This window comes from Lynx rufus, unplaced genomic scaffold (assembly GCF_022079265.1).
Source record: "Lynx rufus isolate CCGP_SWC_20201006 ecotype Redwood Valley unplaced genomic scaffold, mLynRuf1.p SCAF_13, whole genome shotgun sequence".
Classification (NCBI taxonomy): domain Eukaryota; kingdom Metazoa; phylum Chordata; class Mammalia; order Carnivora; family Felidae; genus Lynx; species Lynx rufus.
The window spans coordinates 26,118,087-26,143,719 of record NW_025814827.1 but is presented as its reverse complement, the minus strand read 5'-3'; the positions used below and the strand labels follow the sequence as shown (position 1 = coordinate 26,143,719).

Here is a 25,633-nt window from a genome sequence, read left to right as displayed (position 1 = left end):
TGATACCAATAAATGTAAAAGAAAAAACTGCTGCCTACATTAAATGATTGAATTCAGGATTAGTTATACTATTTGTTACCTTATTAAAATTCTAGACAGAAAGTAGATTTCAGCTACCTTTCATCAGTTACATTAAAAAAACGAATAAGCAGAGACTTACTGATTAATCAATAGCAAATGTAACTTGTAAAGCTTTAAATTACCATACTGCTTTTAAGAAAAATATAATTTCAAAACAATTACATACCACACCTTCTACTTTAAAAACGTAAAAAAATACTATTCATTAAAAAATGCTCTAGCTGTATATGGATCATGTGCTGAATAAGAAATCTTTTTCTTTTCTTTTAGATGTTTGAGAGAGAGAGAGAGAGAGAGAGAGAGAGAGAGCGCACGAGTGCGTGCACATGTGCAGGGGAGGGGCAAGGATAGAGCGAGAAAGAAACCTAAGCAGGCTTGGTGCTGTCAGTGCAGAGCCCAATGCAGGGCTTGAACTCACAAACTGTGAGCATGAGTGTGGCCGAAATCAAAAGTCAGATGCTCAACTGACTGAGCCACCCAGGCGTACCTGACAAATCTTTCTGAAAACATTTATAGCTTTTTCAGAGATCAAGGGCTTAATATGCTCATTCATTTACAAAAAACCACCATGCATACCTGTGTATCTGTTTTAACAGAAAATAATAGCCAGAGGGTGCTTTTCATGAAAACTCAAGAATTTCATTGCTACCTTTGCTCCCATTATTCAAATGTTATGGTCCTAAACATTTTATGACAAGAAATAGCCAAGTACTTACTTATCCAGTATGCACTGCACCAGCAAGCTCTCCACATCAGCTACATCTATGTTTAACTCCTAAGAAAAAAGACTCATTATAATTCTACTAATTAACTTCTTTAGAGACTTCATGATAATTATTTTGATTTTAAATTAACTCCCACCACTTAAAAAGGAGATTTAGTGAAAAGAAAATGTAAAACAAATTCCATTATCACTTCAAAATATTTCTGAGAAAATAGGTCTGATAAAATTTAACTCTGCAATTTTTCAAGTATATTCCTACCACAATTTTATTGTGGTTGGGTTAACACTACATCAGTCATATACTTTAGCCACTACTCTGTCTTCTACAATGTTCTCTGAGGCTAAAGAAATCTTTAAAAAGAACTGTAATGATTCCTTATTTCTCTTTACTGTTAACTCAATTTATGCCAATACAGAAAAATTTATATTAAAAGGAAAGCCCTTAAGTTATGCTGTATTTTAAAAATGTACTATTACAAAATGTTACTAAGAATCATTTTTTAAATGGAAGATAGGTACACTGCATTTATAAACTAAAAATTATAAATATTAAGATTCATGAATATAAGTACCTTAGAAATAAAAGGAATATGTATTCTTGTGTAAGGCTTAATTAATTTTATGAGCACTTGTGTTCTGATGTTTCGCAAAAGCTCTGAAAGAAAAGACAAAAATGAAAATAATAAACTTGTATTTAATAGTCTGTATGTGTATCTTCATGAAACATTATGCACTTCTAAATCACATTAATTAACTATATCATTTATCTTCTCAAAATACATCTTTCTGCCTGACAAGAACATAAGGTATTTGGGTTTTTTGTTTTCTTTTAAGTAAGTTCTATGCCCAATACCGGGCTCAAACTCATCACCCTGAGATCAAGAGCAACATGCTCTACCGAATGAGCCAGCCAGGCACACCAGACATAAGGTATTTGGATCTAAAAATATTTAGATCCAATAAATGCACAATAAGATTAGAGACTACTTTCCCCGTTTTTTCTCATTCCCACCTCCCCGATTTTATGTTGTGATGCTATCTAAAATATTCTCTTGCCTTCTAGTACTCCACACTGCTCATCATTTCCTCTATAGTTAACATATTTTTCAAGAAGCTCTGATTCATGCCAGCCAAGTCTTTTATTTTATGCTCTCTCAAAATCTACGGTATTATATTTTATAAAATGATCTTCTCCAGTTTCTTCACAGACAAGTGTCTTTAAAAAACAAACAAAAAGACTGGAGTTCATGCACAAGGCTTCTAAACTTTTCTATATCCACCGAGTGTAGTATCATTCTAGCTTCACACAAGAACTTTTAAAATTCTGTCCGAATGAAAGAGAAAGGAAGGCGGGGAAAAGAGAACATTACTTCCAAAGTATTCTTCGGATTTTCCTGATGCATCTGGAATTTAAGTATTTGAATGAGTTGTTCCAAATGGTCATTTAAAAACCCTCAAATAGCTCCAAAACAGGTGGAAACACTGGAGGTACAAAAGAGGCCCCAGAACAAGGAATGATTTTTGTCTTTGTTAATCCAACAGAAAAAAAAATCTCACACACTTACTTGTACAATATTAGCCTACCCTTCAAAGTAAATGCATCAAGGCCATCAACCATAGAGGACTATGTTTAAAAGCTTTTGTTACTTGTTGAAAACAAATCCTAAGAATTAATTTTGATACTGATACTAAGTATCAGTAATAAACATGCAATAATATCTAAATTAGAATAAAAAGATAAAAGGGACAGCCACCTTAAGTGAAATGGACATCACATGAGAACTTGATTATGTTATTCAATAGCATGAAACTGGTGAATGATTTTTTAAATAGCTTTATAATTTTAAATAATATCCTATTCTATGACAGCATTTAGAAGCATTTCTATACTTGACAATACATAGAAGAAAACTGGTTTGATTCCATGCCTTTCCATTAAGAAGTCCTGTTTGACAGTGGCACAGAAGGTAACTGAATTCACTTAGCAGAAAGAATATACCTTCAATGTGTTCCCTAATGAAAGGATCATCCATAATGTTGCTGTGATTTGTTTTCAGAATCTTCTCAAATTCAGTGATGTCATTATTCTGATAGGCACTAACAGAAAAAGAAAGGTATAAATCTTGTCAAACATGAGGAAGTCATGTATTAAATCATATTAACCAAAGAGCCTGCTTCTTGATTTTTATATGCAAAAATCTAAATTACGTTACAGTTTCTGCCATAGAAATCAGAGTTAAACACACACACATCCTTCTGCAAACAAAATGAATTTCTTTTTTAATGCTTTTGGTTTTATAAAAGAAAGATTAAATAAACCTTTTAGGGTCATATACTATATTTATATATAGTTCATTAAAGTCTTCTCAAAATCTTAGCACTGTTAAAAACCGACAAGTTTAATAATTGTTTAATGCTTGATACTTTCAAATTAAGTTGTGCATTTAGCATTTAATCCCTAAGAAACCAGGTCAGCATACAACGGTATGGAGGAGTCCGATCTTGTCTTTGAAATAAGACAGTATATCCTCTCTGAAGATTATTCAGAAATGCAGCTTCCTAATTTTTATCTTCTAGAAAGCTACCAGCAACTGCTAAAACTTCGCAAAGGGAACATCTGATTCTTAATTTTCTCTAGCCTTAAAGTTCCACTGAGTTATACAGCAGAAACGTCAGCGGCAGGTAATTAGCACCAAATGGGACACGCACACTAAAGAAGAGTGATGGACCCTGCTGCAGAAGGCCAAAGGCTGATTTATGTTCATAATTCTCTGAGGTGTCTAGCATCTACTCTTAAATTAATTCTGTAGGGCACTACGGGGATTGCTAAAGGTGCTGAGAAGGAAGAAGCCAACCTTCTGGATATGGCACCACTGTCTGCTTTATATGTAAGACATATCATCAGCCATTCTGCACGCCCTCTGCTGTGCTTCCATCTGGTGGGTCGCAATGTAACTTCATGTAAGGGGCAGGTGACTCAAGTGCTTCAACAGGAATTATTTTCCTCTAGTCTGCTGGCAACTGACTAGGAAGATAAAATTAGGAAGCATTACTTTCTCACCTACCCCAAATACATTATGTAATATGCTATAGGAGGATATATTCAAGTTGTGAAACACTTGCACATGTGCATATTTTAACCAAGAGACACTGTTCCATTGTTTACGTGACTTAAAAAAAAAATCTTATACAAAGTGTGGGACACACCACAGGCCACTTGTTTGGGTCAAAATCTTCCATTAAAATAAGTTTTTGAGTTCCAATATAGAGGTTATATTAATACAGAGGAATATGTTGTATGGTATAGTAAACATAAATATTGCTTATTTTTTAAAGGTCTGATAATTAAGTCCTTTCATCCATTTTAATGTATTTAATCAATTTAATTTAGATGAAATATTAACGTCTAGGGCAAAACTCTTCCTCAATATTTCCTTAAGGGTTTTAAAAGCTTAAACTGTTGTTTAGCAACTTAACTTAAAAACATTTTTCTGAAGTATTATGAAGTGAATCTCTAACCAAATCATGTTGATGGAATAAACCATCTGAAATAAAGATGGAGAAATCTCCTTTCATAACTAAAATCAACTTAATTCAACAAATATGTATTAAAATAGACTAAATAAACAATAAGAAAGATTGATTTTTTGATGTTGCAATTTAGAGTTATCTCCTAACTATTCCTAGTCCCCTTAAAAGAAAAATAAAATTATTCTTATTTTTTATCGTTAAAATTAAAGTTTCTTTAAATAAACCTGGTAATTTATAAAACTCATAGCCAAACAAAGTAAATGAGGACATTTTACACAGGAACTTAGACAGTATCAGGTAATAAGCTATTTTCTCCAAGTATATAAAATTTATATATGGGTGACTCATAATTTATAGTCTAACAGTACTTTTAAATCAAAAAAGACTATTGAAAGAGTATCTGATCACTTAAGTTATCCACATACATATGCAAAAAAGCCCACCCTACCCTACATCCTAATCATAATCTTCCTGCTTTGGTAAACTCAGTTGCACAATCTAAACAAAAGACTTGATGAAACCTAGGCTCCATGTATTCCCAGCCCAGAGGAAAATTTTTCTTGTTCACTGATTTCTTTTGCAAAAGTAGGCCTTCTTTTCTAGGCTTTTTGCTTTGTTTCATCTTTTATAATTTTATTTAATATTAATTGATCATAGCAGGTTTTTCAGTTGCTACCCACCAAAGAAGTCGTCAAAAAATCCTTGGATTTCTTATCAATATAACCCTCTGCTCCTCATCTCAGAAAATTACCTGAGGTAAACTTTTTAGATGATTTTTTTTTTACCTTGTCAATTGAGAAAATATGTGAGTAAAGACATGGTCTTGCTGAAAATTTCTGACTTATGTGGACCAATTCATAATTTCATTTTGGATTAAGGCAGGCTGAAACAGCAAACACTGAAATTGTTTTAAAATAGCTATAATCAGTTTTGTACTGAAAACAGCATACACACAAAGCATGTAGATAACAGGGGGGAAAAAGCAGCCAATACTATACTTCATAAAATCTTATGACTAACAGAAACTGAATAAATGACTTTAAGAGATAAAAATTTCACAAACTTTGGAATATTAACTGAATTCTCAAAATATCTCTTCCACTTTCCCCTCTAATCACCGATTTAAGGAAATTTACCTTAACTGAGAGATACAATCTTACCTTACTAAATTTGTCATTGCTAGAATTTCTGGATCATTTTTGTACGGTTTGGCCTAAGCAGTTAAAAAAAACAGAACAAAAAACAATTAACACAAAGAAAGATTAAAATTTACTTCCACAAAAGATAGCTGACAGAAATGAATATTTAGAGCACACGCATACCTCCTGTGAGTCAAATGGATTTATTCCTGACTTCATTAGCATATTTGCTAACACCAAATATTTTAAGCAAGTGGTTCGTCTTGGACTTCCCGACTCATCATAATTCTTAAAGGCTTCAAAAAAATCAGTGTGTGCCTTTTCAAATTCACCTTCTCTCAAGTGCATTTTACCACCACATTCTGCAAATAAAATAGGATAAAAGAGGGCATTTTCAGTTCTGTAGTAAGACTGAATACTTGATAAAAATCACATGAAAACTGTGATAGTGACTTTCCAGTCTTTTAATTATATACTGGCCCCAGGATGCTTTCTAAAAAGCAAGCTCTTCATTAAACATCAAACAAGCATTTGCAAATCTTTATTCTCAGTTGAGGCAGAAGGTAATTTTATATACATCATTACAATTCAAGAATAGGATTTCTTTAAATTTTTTTTTTTTTTTTAATATTTATTCATTTTTTTGAGAGACAGAGCATGTGCGGGGCAGGGGCGGAGAGAGGAGACACAGAATCTGAAGCAGGCTCCAGGCTCTGAACCGACAGCACAGAGCCCGACACAGGGCTCGAACTCACAAACTGTGAGATCATGACCTGAACCAAAGTCAGATGCCCAACTGATTGAGCCACCTAGGTGCCCATCAAGAATAGGACTTCTAATGGTAAATTTTCTGTTAGTAATATTTCACTAATGTAAAATCTTAAAAGACAAAATTTCATCCTAATTTCTTTCTAAGACTAGATCATTTCAATGATTTTACTACTTCGCCATTTATTTTCACTATAACACGAACAACCTTCCTAGTCATTCAGTCATATACAATGACAACTTCCTGGGACACTGCCCACCCTTCTCCAAACAAAACTTGCCTCTGATGACTCCCATGATCAGTGGATGAGGGATGGCAGACTTGATGTGAAGTGACTGTTCATAGAGTGCTTTCAGTTTTTTGTTATTCTTCTGTGCCGTGTACATTTGAATTTCCAAAGCGTATATTTCTAATAACTGTGTACCTTTTTTCAGGTCATCTTCTCCATCATCAGTCTAGGAAAGCAAATAATGAAATTTAGTCAAAATAGAATTCACAATCTAGACATTTTTATTTGAGTTAGCCTGGGATCCTTACATTTATAATATGAATTTTGTGTGAAAATGCACTACAACGTTTGAGATCTAGAACACCGAGAACACTAACTTGAATAGCCAAAAAGGAAAGCACACATCTTTTGGATTTTCTAGTCATTCAATAAGGAGTAAGTAACCAGAAGTAATTTTTTAATGTATAAAATGTTATAATGTTTGTTTCTATCTAGGAGGTTCTTTATGGTCTTCCCCAAATCGTCACAATTTTATATTCACTGATTTTATCACAAAGCACTTTCAAGTGCCTTCCTGGTATCAGGCACTGGGTCTGCCTTGGAGAAATGTAAAGTTACATAAGCCAGAGTTCCTAGCCCCCCAAAGTTTACAGGCTAGAAGATTACTCTGTCAACAGATAAATTACAATATAAATGACTCTAGTTGAAGCATGAGCCAAGTGCCCAGAAGAATGGAAGAGAAAAGCACTAACTCTGCTGAGGGATGTCAGAGGAATACAAAGGTTCAACTTTGAAAAATGACCAAAAGCCCACAAAATGCAGGCCATGAAAAATAGCATATGGGCAATAGTCAGATAATCATAAATATCAAGCACTGACATACACAAAGCCAAAATTTATTATTTATTTGGTCTTCCAACTTAATTCTGTTTATTCACTAATGAATCACAGCCAGAGTAAAATACATGATATGTAAGACACAATTTGTACATCTAGGTTATCATAGGGGCACCTGCATGGCTAAGTTAGTCAGTCAAGTGTACACTCCTGATTTTGGCTCAGGTCTCACAGTTTGTGGGATCGAACCCCAAATTGTGCTGTCAGCATAGAACCTGCATGGGATTCTCTCTCTCCATGTCTCTCTGCCCCTCCCCTGCTTGCATGCTCTCTCAAAATAAGTGGGAAAAAAAAAACCCCACAGATTAGCATACATCTCTGCTATATTATAATGTTATTTACAATCAGATAGAAGATCCTCTTCCATTCAGAAACGGCTTCTCTATCATTTCCACTTCACATGGAATTGAACTCACAGTTTATGCATCAGACTAAACTTTCTCAAGAATGTGTACAAAAGAAACCAATCATAAATAACTAATCTGTTTTATGAAGCAAAACTACTATGAAATAAAAACACTTTCTTTTTAAAAATAACCTAAAAATATTAATGAAAATACATGCAGGTGATTAATTTAGAACACTTTCCTGACCAACTTTGCTCCCATGCACAGAAATAACGTACATAATTAAAATAATAGTACAAGGCACTGGAGGAGCTTAAAAATATTTAAAACAGTATTTTCACACAAACTTTAAACTAATTATCACATAGCTTTTGATCAAGACAAAAAAGAAAACACAAATTATAACTATAGTTAAAAAGTTATAGAAGTGCCCTGTTCAGATCATGTGGCTATTCAAATTTAAATTGAGCAAAATAAAAAACTCAGCCACATTTAACTGCCTGATGACATGTAGCTGACGCTATTATATTGGACAGTACAGAAACAGAATGTTTCTAGCATCATAGGAAGTTCTAAAGGACAGTTGTTACAAAAGATTCATATATTATAAACTTGAATATAAAATATCTTTATTATATATGTCTTTAATATTCTTTTCTAATTTTCACAGGGTCTATCTTATTCTTAGTAAATATTAATGACTAGAGTATTTTTTTATTGATATCTGTTGCCTCAGTCCACAAAAATAATGGATGAAATTAGGATTAAAACAAGAGGAAATGTAATATTCAGAAAAAATGAGCTTTTTAGGGGCACCTGGCTAGCTTAGTCAGCTGAGCATCCAATTCTTTATTTTGGCTCAGGTCGTGATCTCATGGCTGTGAGACTGAGTCCCTTGTTGGGCTCCATGCTGAGTGTGGAGCCAGCTTGGGATTCTCTCTCTCTCTCTCTCTCTCTCTCTCTCTCTCTCTCTTTCTCCCCTTTCTTCTGCCCCTCCCCAGCTCATGCACACACGCTCTCTCTCTCTCAAATAAGAAATTCTTTTTTTAATGAGCCTTTTCGTATCTTATTTACCAAATTTTATTTTTGGGATGATGTTTGAACAAAAACATCCCTAAACCAATGTTTCAAATACAATTTTTTAATGCTTTTTTATTATGAAGAAATATTAAGAAAAAGTAAGAGAATGCTACCTGGCAGGACTGATGTAACTGGCGTAAAATTTTTTGAAGCTTTCCATATTCTTCTCGTTCTAAATATAATTTCCCAAGCTGTAAAAGAACATACTTATTGAAATTAAAAGATTTCAAAAGAAAAAGGTATGAATCTTTAGGAGAGTTTATTAAGGATACCCTCCCACTCTTCAAAAAAAAAAAAAATGTAAGTAACTGTAATTGTTACCTTTGTGTTTGTCTTAAACCACAGTCTATCATTCTTAGCATCTTTCAAAGCTTCCAGTGTTGTTTCATAGAATTCCTGCAGTAAATCCATCTGACATAAAAAATCAGAATTCTATAATTGTAAACAGCAAATTTGTACCTGTTAATAAAGTTAATTTGAGCAAACTAAAAGTGCATCTTTGAACTTTAATAATACATAAGATACACTATCTGTTTCCGAATGTCTGTGACATCCTACTATTTAGTAAAACCTTAGCAAAATAGAGACCAAATTTGTAAAAAGTGCCAAGATCTGTTTTTAATGTTTCTGAAAAATAAAAACCAGAAAATATCTAATGCTCTAATAGTGTAGGTTTGTCCTTTCCAATCTAATAACTCATTTTATATTGATGGAAGTGAATGGCATGCACACTGAACTACTTGTACTATTGTTAATAGTGTGTATCTTATTCACTAAACTCTCATTTGGTACCCACCACATGGCAAACATTAGGCAAGTAGCTAAAGAAACAAAGAAAAGTAAGATCCCTTCAAAAATTCTATATATGTAACCTATCAAGTAACTCAACTACACAACTCTTAGGTTACTGGTAAAGTGCTGGGGTTGGGTAGAGGGAAAAATCTAGCACAATTTGAGCTATGTCTAAACACCATCAATTCACAAGTCTGAGTGTGACATTTTTTGATGGAACTTACCCTTTGTTTTGCATTACAATAAGCTCCCCTACCCACCCTCCTCTCCACACACTGGGCTCTGCCTTTGTTTGAATATCTGATTCTCTAGATCTCTACTTAATAGGATCAAGAGGTAAGAGGGCCATGAGGACAGGAAAATTTAATACTTTCAGAAAAGGCTGCCTATTTATTCACGACTGCTGATGGCATACTGAATAAGCTGAGTATCCCCCACCCAATACCTATTCTTTCAAAAGACAAAAAGCTTACATATAGTAGCATGAGGCAACACACAATCTTAAAGTTTTAAAATTAATCCCTCCCACTAACATCTGGCATAACATTTATAGTGTACCAAAAATGTTTTGAGGAGACTTGGTTTTAAAACCCAGAAAATATTTTCTCACTTAAGAAAATCCCTTTGATATGTAACAACTCTAGAATTAGTGCCATTAAGTGCTAATGTTTTAATAAAACATATACAGTTGACCCTTGAACATGGGTTTGAACTGCACGAGTCCACTTATATGCGGATTTTTTTGATACAGTACCCATAAATGTACAGTACCATAAATGTATCTTCTCTTCCTTATAATTTTCTCCATAACATTTTTTTCCTCTAGGTTACTTTATTGTAAGAATATACTATATACATAACATACAAAGTATGTTAATCAACTGTTTATGTTACAGGTAAAGCTTCTGGTCAACAGCAGGCTATTAGTAGTTAAGTTTTTTTTTTTTTTTTAGTATTTATTTATTTTGGGGAGACAGAGTGCAAGCAGGGGAGGGGCAGAGAGAGAAGGAGGCATAGAATCCGAAGCAGACTCTAGGCTCAGAGCTATGAGCACAGAGCCTGACACGGGGCTCAAACCCACGAAGCATGGGATCAGGACCCGAGATGAAGTCAGATGCCCAACCAACTGAGCCACCCCAGTAGTTAAGTTTTTGAGGAGTAAGTTATACGCAGATTTTGAACTGTGAGGTAGGAGGGACAAGGGGTTGGCATCCTAGCCCCCATGTTGTTCAAGGGTCAATTTTAAGTTTATTTTTCTCTATTTCCATCACATATATTTTAGATATAAAGCATAAAAGTAATAAACTACCTCAAGAAATAAAAATGACATCGAGTAGAAAAGAATCAAAGAGATTCTGAGATGAACATTTTTTATTATGAACACAAAAAATATCAAATGTTTTAAGAAATCCTAAATGACAGAGAATACTTCTTGTGCTAAAATACCATGGTTTAAGAAAGCTGAAACTTAGGACTATGTTGCTTAAAAGAATATGAACAAACAATCCAATTAAAAATTCCCTTAGCAATACAATAACATCATCATTGCTTTTCTTAATAACCAAAATCTAGAATAGCAAAAGCACTATCATTCCCAAGGTCCACAGTAGTTCCTTCATCATTAACTGTTCCTTTCGTCATCCATCATCCACCCATTCTTTATAAAAGAATTTACTAAACACCTAATGGCAATGCCAAGTACTAATATGAGTACAGGGTATCCCTTCAAGGATCTGTAGTTAATCAAATCTACACAAATCTAACTGAGGTGGTGATGGAGTTTGCTGAAACAAACTATAATAGTAACTGTATGGGAGTTTAAGTCTACAAAAGTTGTGTGCAGATTATGTTGGTATCTCAAGATATTATTTGAAGAGATTAAGCTACTTATTACCTTTTAATATTGCATAATTAGTACTATAAGAAAACAATATAGAGTACATTATTTCTAAAGCACTTTACTGACTGGCATAACTGCTTAACTAGAACCTCTACATCTTATTAAAAAAAAAAAAGAAGAAGAACAAAGACTTTAGTATAAATAACAACATGTTGATAAGTACTAAAAGGAACAACCAGAATCTAACCTGTTTAGAAGTAGAGATATAATCAAGAATAGAATTAATGGATTTTTCAGAATAATTTCTTGTGACTGCACTCCGAATATAGGTCAATAGTTGTTTATATCTGTTCATCATTTCTGGAAAGTTTGTCTATGAGGGAAGAAAAATGCATTATTAGATATGTATTTATGCACGCAAATTTCTATACAATTAAGATTATAGTACATATTACTACATAATTGAAAAATAAGGTTTTACGATAGAGAAAGTATGTATGACAGAAACGCTATAAACATTTTAGCTTAAATTTGAAATTTCTAAATCACTGGGACACATGAACCAAATTTATGAAGTTAGCCTATGAAAGACTACAATTTACAAATTTTCAAAATTTCAGATATGTTCTCATTGTACATTTATTGAAATCATAAGAACTACTACAATATTCACAAACCAAAAAATATAAATAAATCCAACTTTTCAAATGCCTTGGGTCTCAACTACACAGATATCAGCTATATCCTCTTCTGAAGATTTACCCCTTGATGAGAAAGTTCTCCAACAATAGCAGTATGTTTCTTTTCTCCATTCATTATTGGTTGGCTCAACGGTGAAATGTGAGGTAAAGGAAACTTTTCAAGTCCAGGTACTCATCCCACTATTGAGAAAAGTCCTCCCACCCAAAGCTCTACTCAATAGCAGATATAGCTAATGTTGCTATTCCTTGCAGGACTATTTGCACTACTGTGGTTATTCCAAGAAAACATGAGAGATCAGAGGAAATAAGGAACTACCCCTGAAATTTCAATCACTTAAGTATTTTGGCGAATGACCCATCATCCCTCAAAGTATACCGTGGAAGGGGCGCCTGGGTGGCTCAGTTGGTTGGGCCTCTGACTTTGGCTCAGGTCATGATCTCACACTCGGTAAGTTCGAGCCCCGCATCAGGCTCTGTACTGACAGCTCGGACCCTGGAGCCTACTTTGGATTCTGTGTCTCCCTCTCTCTGCACCTCCCCTGCTCACTCTATCTCTCAAAAATAAATAAACATTAAAAAAAAAAAAAGTATACCATGGAAGTCCATTTGTGAGTCTAATCTGATAACCTGAATCCACAGTCCCGACAATCTCCAACTGCTATTAATCCCTCTTTTTACTGGGTTCTACTCCACTTTTAATCAGGGAGGTAGGACACTGGCAGATACAGTGTTTTTCTTGATTAACGACCACATGTGTTTATTAGGATGAAAAATGATAATGTAATTTTCTTGCTTATGACTATGTCCTGCCCTGAGATACAGCATGAGGGACAAAAAAAACATGAGAAGACTCCCTGAAACCTAAGCAAGAATGGAATTACAAAAAAGAAAACAGTAGTTGGGGTGGGGGGAAAAATGGACAGAACAGGGAAAAACCTTAGTTATATATACATGTAGTTATATATATATACACACACACATATATATAAATCAAACCACTTGTATTTCCAAATATGTCAGTACCATGTGAGGGTAAATAATAGGTAATATCCTAGTAGTGTTAAAACCCAAGTTACAGAACATATCTTACGGCGAAAGGCAAATTAGAAATAGGATTTTAGCAGAAAGTTCGTTTTTAATTCATTTCTTTATACTCTAATAACTTTAAAGCTCATTTTTCAATAATTCTGTTACTGTAATTAAAGACTACAGGAAGATCAGGTAAATTGCAGCAGTTAACACAGAGCAGTTGATAACAAAACCCTTCTAACTTTTTATTGCTCAAAACCTTCACACGGCAACATGGGTCCTATTCTGAATCCAACTAGAAACTGAGGGGTGGAAGCTCAAAGTACTCCTATAAAATACAACTTATTCACAGATGTTGTTTGAGCAAATAAAAGATAGAGAAGGAAGGCAGGGAAAAATAACACAAAATACAAATAATCCTTTCCCTTACTTGCTTACCATCTTGGCTCAAGGTAAAATGGTAAGATCAAGTTTTATGGGTAGCATATATTTAAATGGGCTCAAACGCTAAACTACTGCTAGTATGTTAAGAAAGTCGATTTCTATAGGGTCTATTGTATTATTTCAAATCATAGAATCTTTAAAAAATATTTTTTTTAATGTTTATTTTTGATTGAGAGAGAGAGAGTGAGTGAAAGCAGGGAAGGGGCAGAGACAGAGAGGGAGATACAAAATCTGAAGCAGGCTCCAGGCTCTGAGCTGTCAGCAGAGAGCCCAACGCGGAGCTCAACCTCACGAGCTGTGAGATCATGACCTGAGCCAAAGTCAGACACTTATCCAACTGAGCCACCCGGGGGCCCCTCAAATCGTAGAATCTTAAGAGTTGAACAATGAGGTTCTAATGTCACTAAAATTACTTAATCAAAATCTCTATCCCTTGAGACACCTGATGCTTCTCCCATATCTAAGCTATTGATTTAAATATAGTATGTATTTGTGTTTAATATTTTCACAAATAATAAATGGAAAGAAAGCACAAGGGCTTTGTGCAACATATTCTTTGGGTAAACGCAAGACAGACATTTTCCTTTTTTAATGATATTTAAAAGCAATTGACAACATACTTATTACTGTTTAAAATGTTTTGAATAGTCTTGATATTTTGGGGGGTGAAGAATGAGCTAAAATATTTTGTGGATAGTTTTTGTAAATGTCATGGAGGGCTTCTACTACTAAAGGTAGGTGAGGATGCCAAAGTGAGAATATGGCAAGAAGAACAGGATGCAAGATTAGCAGAAGTTACCTGGACAAAAGTAACAGTCAATTCAGGGAGTTCAATTTCAAACAGAAGGGACAGAGAAGTTAATGGTGACAGGGAGGAGACATATGAGAAATTAGAGACAGGAGAAAAAGAAAGTGGTAACAGATTACCAGCTATCCTTTCATCTGCCACAGAAGCAAGTGTTTACCTCTGCTCTCTAAGCTTCTCAAAAGTTCCTCTACCCTTAGTGATTTTAAGGTTTACGCCTGTCACTAGTCCTCTTGTCTAACCATTTTTTTCCCCTCCACCTCTACCCTGCACTCCTGAAGACTACCAATTCTATGAGGGTACAATGTCATGACAGTTCCAGATTATTTACAACTTCTACAACATATATGAGTACCTACTGAATGCCAGCCACTACTACAGGTGGTAGGAATATAACAGTGAATAAAACAAAGTCCTGCTCTCATGGACCTTACCACCCATGGGGATGAGGGCAGCAGAAAGGCAATTAAGTGGTGATATATTCAAAGAAAAAAAAACAGCAGGGTAAGATGAATGTAAGTGATGGTGAGAAGGATGCTATTTTACATAAGGTGGTCCAGAGGGAGGCCATCCTGATATATGGTGACACCGAATAAAGATCTGATCAAATGAAGAAAAGAGCCATATGACTATTACAGAGGAGCATTTGGGGCAGAGGAAATAGCAAATACAAGTGTTTATGAGTAGGCGCATCCTTAGGATGACAGGAGGAACAGCAAGGAAGCCGTACAGAGAAAATAAGATCAGAAAGGGTAAGATGATGTAGGGTGTTACAGGTCATGGTAAGGATTTGGATTTTATTATTATTATTATTATTATTTTTTTAAAGTTTTATTTATTTATTTTGAGAGAGGGTGCATGAGTAGGGGAGGGGCAGAGAGGGAGAGAGAGAATATGAAGCAGGCTCAACACTCTCTGTGCAGAACCTGATGCAGGGCTTGAACTCACAAACCGATCTCACGAACTGTGAGATCAGGACCTGAGCCAAAATCAGGAGTCATACACTTAACTGACTAAGCCAGCCAGATACCCCAGGATTTGGATTTTATTAAGGAGAGTGGGAACCATTAGAAGATTTAGAGCAAAGGAATGACACAGTCTCACTTACATTTTAAAAGGATCACTCTAAAAACAAAAACAAAAACAAAAAGGATCACCCTGCTGCTTGTGGAGAATAGACTGTTAATAAGGCAAGGATAGAAGAAGCTACTGAAATAATCCAGGTGAGAGATGATGTTGGTTTGAACCAAAGTAATAGAGATAAAAATGGTTAAGCAGCAGTCAGATACTGGATATATTTTTAAAAGATATAAAGACACCTGGAATTACCAATGGATTATTTGAGGGGTGAGAGACAAAGAGAGGAGTCAAGAATAATGCTAAGGTTTTTGTCCTTATCAGTGGAAGAGGAACTCCTTGTAATACAAAGTAAAATTTTAAAATTCCAAAATAAACAATAGTTTTTGGAAAAGCCCTGTTAATAAGAAGCCAAACACTGTCTGAGTATCTAAAGGATAAGCTTTCAAAAAAGTTTGATTTCTTTGCAGAATGTTTTTTACTTAGTATTGTGGTAGTCACAAATGAAAGCCAGGCTAAATACGAAAATGTATCAACAGAATTATTTTAAAGAGGTAGATATAATGCCATTTTGCTGCCATGAGGTTTTTTACCTACAGAATTCATTTCATTATTAGTTTAATTCCCCTCAAAACAAATCTTACCAACTTGAAGTTAATCTTAATCATTTGCTTCAGTGCTTTAAATCCCCATTCTCCTTTTTCACCTTCAAGTTCCAAAACCTAAAAAATAGAAGACATTTTTAGCCTAACAAAAATGTTAATGTTATTTTCTAATGACAATGTCTGTTTTGAATTAGTTTTCCATCATACGAATTAAGGTTTCCCCAAGAATTACATTTCTCAGTGCCATTTTTTAAAGGCTTTAAAAAGGAAACAAGTCTTAAAACGCTTAAGGATAAGTGAGCTAATTTTTAAGTTTCTTCATCAAATATTAAGTAAGAACTACTACTTGACTATTATATAGTCCCATAAATCCTTTTTTTTCCCATCTGAATAATCCATTGATAAGAATAATCCAAAAGTGTATCAATAGTCAAGAAATCACCTTACTTAACACTGAAACCACACCTGTGTGATCTGTCCCCGAAGAAGGAATAAAATTGCAGGGGTAATACCTATTGATCATTCATGTTGATTTCCTTTGTCCAGAACCACACTAGCTTTTCAGGACAATGGCCCTGCTCTATAGACAGCTTGATTAGAAAAAACAGGATATCCATTTTGAAATATTTGCTTGTGCTGCATAATGCAAACTTATTTATAGGATTACCACTCAGTATCCAAAACACATTTCTGAGATAATATCACTTGGAACTTATTTGATCTAAGACATAATCATTTAAAAAAAATAAACTTTAAGATACAGAATCAATCAGAAAAAATATGAACCTTTTGAAAACTGCTTAATGCTGCTTTTGGGTCATCTTCTTTTAATGCTTTGGAATTATAGTACTGATTTTCCAAATCCACATTTGGCTCGGAGTTACTATCTTCAGAGTATTCCTGTTTGTTAGAAAGAGATACTACAATGAAAAAGAAACCCACACACTGCCCTGTAAAAAGTGAATACTGTTCAGATGGAAAACCATACCCATTTGCACAAAACAACCTTGCAAACATAGGTAAAATGTAACTGATACTTAATCCTTATTTAAAAAAAAAAGTAAAAAAATCAAAATCAAGTGGAGAGAATAGAATCACTTACTTTCAGATCAAAACTACACTTTCCACAGAATTAACAGAAAAGCAAAATGCAAAGAAATAATGGCTTAATAAGCCCCAATTCTGTTGTGGTTAACCTTTTGTTGGTCATGGAACCCAAGAAAAATCACTGTAAATGCTAATTATTACATAAATGCTAATTATTCATCTTAAGTTCTGTAATGTTATTTTCTCTACTCCTTAAGTCTAAATTTCATTATTCTAATATGGCCTAACTACCTGGTATGATAATATGCATATAGCCATATATACATAGCTATATATATATATATGGCTACATATATACATAGTTAAATATAACTTAATATAATTTAATGATGAGGATTATAAAACATAAAGATTAGTATAATGAAAATCATTGTTTTAAGACACAAAAGTACTTCTATCAGTTGCAAGTTATTCCAAAAGGTAAGTTGACTGTTATATTAAGAATAGTACATGGAAGCAAACACAAAAAGACACACAGTATTACAGAGTTGTTTCTAAATCCAAATACTGAGTAAATTTTTTTAAAGATACTCACAAAAAATCTGTAGTATTTCATAAAGGCCAAAGAATGAAAAAAGTTATAGTGAGCATAGTGCTAGAAAGATCAAAAATATATGAACACAAGATGAATTTTTCCTGTGACCAGCAGATGGAGGGGTATGTCTGATGTTAGTACAAAACCAGTTTTATCTGACCACAGAGGCTTTGTAATGTGCACCCTCTAGAGGACAACTATTTTCTTGTGTAAGGACATGAGGCAGGGACGCAGTCTCACAGATTTGATTGGGAGTTCAGTTATGTTTAACATGAAAATCCTTTGCAACACTTCAATTTCATAATCAATCATTCACTTCTTGACCCTGTAATCTAAGTTTGATTACAACTGATTAAACTAGAAAAGCAATTAATAAAAACTTAATAAATAAATAAGCCTAAATAATGCTATGATAGTGAAGGATTCTGAGATAGGTTTTGAAAGATAAATGGGAGTCTGCATCCTAGACATAAGAGGAGAGGGGAAAGAAAACAGTAGACACAAAACAGCATTATGGAAGGTAACTAAAGAACCAAAGGCAGTCACATTGTTGGAACATAAAAAAGTATTTATTGATTCTACTTTCAACATACGTCTCCAATTCAAATTCATGCACTTTCCTCTATCTCCCTCGCTACCAGCCTAGCCTACTAAGTCACTTTCATCTCTCCGGACCCCTCCTTTTACACCTTCAAATTCCAACCTTCTCATGGTAAGCAGCCAGAATAACCTTCATAAAATGTAAATTAGCACGTACATTCCTCTTCTCAAAATGGTTTCATATTGCTCTTAAAATTAATTTCAAAAATTATCAAAATCTTACTCCTGACTACGCATCCAATCATATCTATTAATTAAGCTCTCCCTGATTCATTTTACTGCAGCCACTGTGGCCACCACATAAATGGCCAAAATTTGTTCCCCCACTCTTCCTCTGGTTAACTACTGCATAGTGTCACCTACTCAGGGAAGATGTGGGAGTAAAAATCATAGCTATAAAACCTACTCTACACCTTTGGAAATCAGTTCTCTAGATAACTGTTCAATAACATAAATAGCCAGCTAAACCAGAAAATGATTTTTCTGCAATCCAAATCTTTAGAATACATCCTTCAACTTGGAAATAATTTGTTTTTATTTGTATCTATCACAAAGTCTAAGAAATGGAATCTCACTCAAAGTCCATTTGTTTTTGGTTTCTTGGCCCACAACAGGTTAGAATAAAACAACTATGCCAGGATATGAGTGAGAAAAGGGAAGAGAAAATACCATTTTAAAATAATAAAATTTTAAAACTTCAATTACCTGGAAATTACTGACCTGATTATAACATTGCTGAAGACAAGAACCTTTACATTTCGTACCATGTCTAACACAATGCCTTATCATTCAGTCACTGAATATTTCTTATAGTACAAGCCTGGCTATATACAACTTCTGATACCTGATTGACTCCCAACTAATATTTCTAAACTTTAGGTGTTAAAACACTCCCAAATCACAGTGATTAAGATAAGACTTAATCTAGCCCTCAACATTTTGTAAATATATATATTCTTTTGGTTTTTCATATTACAGCTGACCCTTGAACAACATGAGTTTGAAATGCATGGGTCCACTTACATGGGGACTTTTTTCCTCATAAACATGCTATAGTACTGTAAATGTATTTTCTTATTATGATTTTCTTAATATTCTTTTCTTTGCTTACGTTATTGTAAGAATACAGAATATAATACATGTAACATATAAATTATGTGTTAATTGTTTTGGTAACAGTAAGTCTTCTGATCAACAACAGCAGGCTATGAAGTTTGGGGAGAATAAAAAGCTATACATGGATTTTCAAGGGTCAACTGTGTATGGATGAAGTGGAACATATAATATCTTTTGCATAACTGCAATTCAATTCTAAGAGTTACTGGCAAAATGTATAAATACACAAGAATTGGTACAACTGATATGTTACTGACTGCCATTCTTTTTTTTTTTTTTTTTTTAATGTTTATTTATTTTTGAGAGAGAGAAAGCGTGTGTGTGAAGGAGGGGCAGAGAGGGGGGAACAGAGGATCCGAAGCGGTCTCCACGCTGACAGTAGAGAGCCCAGTGTGGGGCCTGACCTCACAAACTAAACCATGAGATCATGACCTGAGTCAAAGTTGGATCCTTAGTCAACTAAGCCACATAGACGTCCCTGACTGGCATTCTTATAATCAGGCAGTCCCTTGTTATGATCTGCAATAGCACGTTCAAATGGGTTTGAACCAATCTCTGTGATATCACTAACCTGTCATAGGCAGTTTAATGAATCAGTACAAGCTATGTACCACATACAGTAAACTATTCCTTAGTTATTACACTGATATTTTGAGAAGTCTAGAATAATTCCGTTTTTGGATATCTTTTGTTAGATATCTATTTAGATACTTGACAATGATCTTTAGCATAGACCAGTAGTTAAGTGTTGCTCACACAAATGCAAACCAAATCTTTCCCCTCAAGCAATTCATGGTCAGAGACAGATATGCAAATAGCAATGCTATAACATGATAAAAGCAATTAAGAGACACATACTAGGTACAGTAGCAGCTCAAAAAAAAAAAAGTTACAGGAAGGAAAAATGACCTGAACCAGGTCTAAAAGTATGAATAGGAGTTGCCTGGGGATAAGGAAGGGCATCTGAAACAAAGCAGTTAATATGTGTAAAGGTATGGAAGCTTGAAATGGTATCGCATATTTAAAAGAAGCATGAATAGTCAGATTGGGCTGAAGCACAGGATGTGTATAAAGAACTGATGAAAGATAAACTGGTATCAGAGGAACAGGACAACAGAAGTCTAGCAAGGAGTTTACATCAAGTGGAGCCACTCACTAAAAGATTTTACAGGGAAATAATCGCTTGTGTTTTAGGAAGGTACTCTGGTAGTAACGAAGTAGCCCACTGGATACTCTATAAACAACAGTCTGGTTAAAAGATGATGGAGGTCTGATTTCAAATAGGAGAAAAGGGAGGAAACAAGTGTAAGTATAGAAGATGTCAAATGATATTAAGGATGTAAAATAAAAAGGACCCACCACATGGGTACAGGATAAAGGGAAATAAAGTTATCTTTAGTGCCTATCAATGACTTGGTCACACACAGTGTTACTGATCAGAACAGAGACTATAAGTAAAGTATTAAACAAATACTGCTAAACACAATTCCCCTGTCAGATGAGAAGGGTATTAACTATAATCTGTAAAAGTTTAAAGAAAATACTTTTTAAAAGAGAATCTGATAATTCAAACAATAAAAAACAAATTTTTTTAAGAAACAAAAAATTTAAGCAATATATGAAAACACTTGAACTTTGTTAAAGGGATTGAAAAACTCACTAAATTTCATTAAGTACCACCTACTTATATAATACCTTATGTCCTGCCATCTCCACAAAGCAATCTGTGGTCCATGCACACCACCCAAACCTATTCTTCCTTCCCCAAATGTGCCACACAATTCAAAATCTCTGCTTTGACATAAACTGTTCTCTCTGCTAGGAATTCTAAACTACCTCCCCTATTAGCACACTTCCCACTTTTCTCCTATGATGGTTCCTAGCCCTAACACTGCTGGAAAACATATTCATCAAGGTTTGCCTTGTGATACTTTCTTCAACCCTACTTAGGAAAATAAATTTTCTCCTTAGTCAGCTTCTACATGACATGAATCTCTCTAACATGGAGCCTTGTGAGTGTGTTTTGTTCCCACCTCCCCTCATCTCACTACCATGAGCTTCTCAAAAAGCAGAACTTTCTCTTCCTCATCTTGGTATCCCGAGTCTGGTATAATACAAAATGCTCAGTAAGTGTTTGTTTAATTGAAATGAAAAGTGGATGAATGTTCGAAAGTAACATACAAAACTTGCCAGGGGCAATTTTCACTCTAAGCTGGAATGGACCTACTGCTGAACAGGGTCAGTTCCACAGTTCCTACTTATTCTCCTGTACCTTGCCAATAAAAGTCTGTGAAATGTGCTCTAGGAAAACAAGACTCACTATTAACAATGTTCCTCAAGCCCTGACCATGTCGTGAAAGCTATACTAGATGCCAGGCACAGAAAGGCAAAGGGCAAGGTCTCACTATCCTTAAGGACTAGATATGATAGAAGTCCTAAGTAGCCATTTGTGGTTTAGACATTCATAAAGTTGCTCAAAGTTTTTAAAATTTCACTTAAGTTAATGGGTCCTAATTTATCTACAGTGTAAATCAGAACATTATTTTATTTATTCCAAACTGTTAGGCTTCAAATTAAATTTTCCAAAGAAAGTCATAAATGTCATTAGACCTGGGCTACAGTTTTGACTCTCCCACTAATTTGTCCTGTAAATTTAAGTAAGTCACTCAGACATGCTGCTTTAGTTTCTCTTATCAAATGGGGGAGGGGGGTAGGTCGAACCCTTGGAGCTTTCTAATTCCCGCTGAGGTCCATGTGTTTATTTTGAGATATAATATACAAGTACAAATTCACGCTGTTGAATATTCACAGTTAACAGATTTCAGTTAGGGGTAAAAAGTCTTAAATTTATCTTATTCTTAGCATGTAAGAGCTGTCTCCTGTTAACTTATCATTTTAGCTTTTCTTGTTTGAACCTCTCCAATCTCATTATACAAAGTATACCTATGAGGTAATGCAACAGGACTTTTTGGAAATGCATCAAAACTTATATTCCAAACCAATACTTATCCTTGAAGCAGTAATTTTTTTAAAAAGTGTTTCATTTTATTTTAGAGAAAGCGCGTGAGTGGGGGGGAGCAACAGAGGGAGAGAGAGAATACATGCTGAGCATGGAGCCTGATGGAGCCCTATGTGGGGCTCGACCCCATGACCTGAGCTGAAATCAAGAGTCAGTTGCTTGACTGAGCCACCCAGGCGTCCTGAAGTAGTAATTTTAAGAGGTAGTAAAATTATTCCAATCATGATACTAATGCATATTATGAAGTAATGCTTCTGAAACTCTGAAGAAACACTTCAGAAACACTTTTGAACAGTTTTGTTCAACACTTTTGAAACAGTTCAAAAACACTAAATATTTCTGACCTAAAACACTATCACCTGGTTTGATGGCCCAACTTATTTATCAAATATGACTCAGAATACAGTTTTCGACATCTATAAAAAAGGATAAAGCCTGGTTATCACTGAAGTTTAAAAAAGAAAAAAAGCTGCACATTGTTTATAACAGCAAAAGAAAACAGGCCAAATGCTTAATAAGAGAGAACTGGTTACATAGAGGATGGCACATCCACACAATCAAAGCAGCTGTAAAAAGAATAAGTAAACTTTTGTATACTTTACATGGAATAATCTCTAAGATAAATTAAAAAACAAAGAGGGGGGAAAAATGTGTATTTGGTTACCTATGGGGAGGAATGGGAACTGGACAAATTGGGAACAAAAATAGAAAGGAATCTTTTTATATTTTTTTAACCATGTGCATATAATACCCATTATAAAAAGCTACATGGTTCAGGTTCTGAAGACAATTTTTAAGAACTCTAAAAAATTTTGAGCAATGACATAATTACTGTGTGACCTCTCATGATCAAAGTTAAGATTTTTGTTCATAATTTGTACCCTGGAACCTGTCCCCTTCTCACTTCAGCAATAAAAGTAATACAGGTTCACTGTGAAAGGTTTGTAAGAAATAAATTTTAGTTTTCCTGACACTTTTCAGATCTTGTAGAATTTTTTTCTATATTTTCCCACTCAATAAAATAAATTTTATTCCTACCCAATAAAATTGTAATACAGATTACATATTTATAGTGGATATATGTTCACTGTGTTCAGAGCATTGGTGATCAACCCTTTCTCTCCCAGGTGAGGGCTCTCAATTACAGTGCGCCATCCACAGAGGAGGGCAAGCAACCCATCTCCCTCTCTACAGTGAGCCAGTGGTTCACAGAAGGCTACAAAGACATCAGCTGGGTCACTAAAAGTCCTTCCTAGGGCTTTGCTGTTAGCTCTAGCAAGGAACACCTTTTTGGCTTTGGGTTATAATGCTAGGAAGATGCTGCATTACATCTTGTGAAGGCAATTATGCCAACACAGTGAGGAAAGCAGACCAGGAAGAGAGACAGAAAGAGAAAAAAGACCCACTACCATCATCTGAGCCATGAATCCAGCCATATTTCTACTTCCTGGTGATGTAAACCAACACATGCTCTTTTTAGTTTAAGCTTGTTTGACATATATTCCTCTTATGCCCAAGAGTCCTGACAAATACAACTGGTCAAAAGTTTTTCATATCATGGAATATTGTTTAGTAGCATGGTTTGAAGTGCCAACATAGCATTCCACCCCATGGATATATGATAATTCATCTATAACCTTATTAATATCAATAGTATTTCCCTCCTATTGATAACTTGGAGTTGTTTCCAATTATTTACAATTAAACATGTTAAGTTTCTTTTAAAAGCCTCAGCTGTACAATCAAATTTCATCTTCATGAAGTCTACATGCAACTCCAAATGTGTGTGCAACATAGAAAACACTGGCCTAGACCATAAACAGTATATTGTTTGAAAATCTGTACATTTTGTCAAATATTAACTTATGGGGACAAGAGTCTCAGAGTGAAATAACCTTTAACATCAAAGCTCCTCATATTGCACAATGATAAGTGATAGTCCTTATACCAAATACACAAATTCCTAGAATCATTCCTTTGCCCTTGTTCTTATATTGCCACTTCTTTTTCAAAGGAGATTACATATTTTTGTAGTAATTCAAAATTATTTTTTAAAAAATAGTAGTGTTAGTTTTTAATTTGTTAAACTATGTTCTAGGGTTTTTTTATAACATGAGAAAATAAAGTTCAAGCCATCATTTGCTGATCTTGTTAAAATGGTAACGAAGTAAGAGATTCCATAAAGATATCCTATAGTTAAGACTGACACCTCTCCTTCCCAAAAAGCAAAGAACAAGTAAATATTCAGGGCATTAAAATATACTAAGTATTAGTATATAGTATAAGTATACTATATATACTAAGACCAAAAAAAACCACAACACTATTAAACATTCATTCACTGATCACAGCTATGAGCTTGACTAGGGTAATATCAGACTCACAGATTGGTAATACATTTAACCAAGTGGAATTACTCTACCTTTTTGACAATTTTTTTTGCTTGCAATACATTAAACTCAAATATACCGTGCCCTATCACAGGAGCTACTCAAGGATAGATTGTTGGAATGAAGTCAGTCTGTCCTAACTTCTTTCTAAAAAGATTACTAGAAATACAAAGCAACTTCATGCTAGAATGGCTGGACGGTGGAATTGCAATAGTTAACTTGCCAATAACCTTATTTACTTAACGAATGGCAGTAGAGTTATTATTTAGTATTATTAGACCAGAAAATAATCAAGACATTTACCAGTATCATCTCCTACTTCTCCATTTAATGCTACATAAATTCCTATGCTTAGATAATGCCTGCATCTGCCTCTAATAAAAAAATAAAATAGGTCTTAGAAATAAGAGCTCAAGCAAATTAATTTCTTTCACGCTTGCTTCTTTTTTTTAAACTAAGTTGGTTCTCTTTTCTTCTAGATCTTGGGCATAAACCATTATTTACTTCCTTAGATAAAAACAGTATAGTTTTAGAAACAGATTTTTACTTTGCCTGGTGGTATCCTAACTACCTATTTCCACTAGATGGGACAAGTACAAAAAATGATTTAGGGTATTAAAATTTATCAATAGACAACCTACAAAAGATATGCTGAACATATCTGTGGTCAGAAATACTCATGGCTTTAGTTAACATTTTGACTAAAATGAAGTGATGGCAAATTTTCCCACTACCTATTTCCACTAGATGGGACAAGTACAAAAAATGATTTAGGG

General features: G+C 34.4%; 1 protein-coding gene across 2 annotated transcripts in view; it reads right to left on the bottom strand.

Moving 5' to 3' along the window:
- COPS2 (COP9 signalosome subunit 2) overlaps window positions 1–25,633 on the bottom strand; it is a 30,488-nt gene that overhangs the window by 2,205 nt on the left and 2,650 nt on the right. Inside the window, exons 2-12 of one of the 2 annotated variants that reach the window (XM_047075137.1) lie at window positions 16,877–16,990; window positions 16,130–16,207; window positions 11,677–11,802; window positions 9,119–9,229; window positions 8,911–8,988; window positions 6,525–6,699; window positions 5,659–5,837; window positions 5,497–5,549; window positions 2,805–2,902; window positions 1,378–1,460; window positions 798–856 (exon numbers count right to left, since the gene is read on the bottom strand). In XM_047075137.1, the coding sequence (XP_046931093.1) occupies window positions 798–856; window positions 1,378–1,460; window positions 2,805–2,902; window positions 5,497–5,549; window positions 5,659–5,837; window positions 6,525–6,699; window positions 8,911–8,988; window positions 9,119–9,229; window positions 11,677–11,802; window positions 16,130–16,207; window positions 16,877–16,990 (1,154 nt within the window). The remainder of the gene's footprint in view (window positions 1–797; window positions 857–1,377; window positions 1,461–2,804; window positions 2,903–5,496; window positions 5,550–5,658; window positions 5,838–6,524; window positions 6,700–8,910; window positions 8,989–9,118; window positions 9,230–11,676; window positions 11,803–16,129; window positions 16,208–16,876; window positions 16,991–25,633) is intronic. The other variant, XM_047075138.1, reaches the window with a different exon arrangement.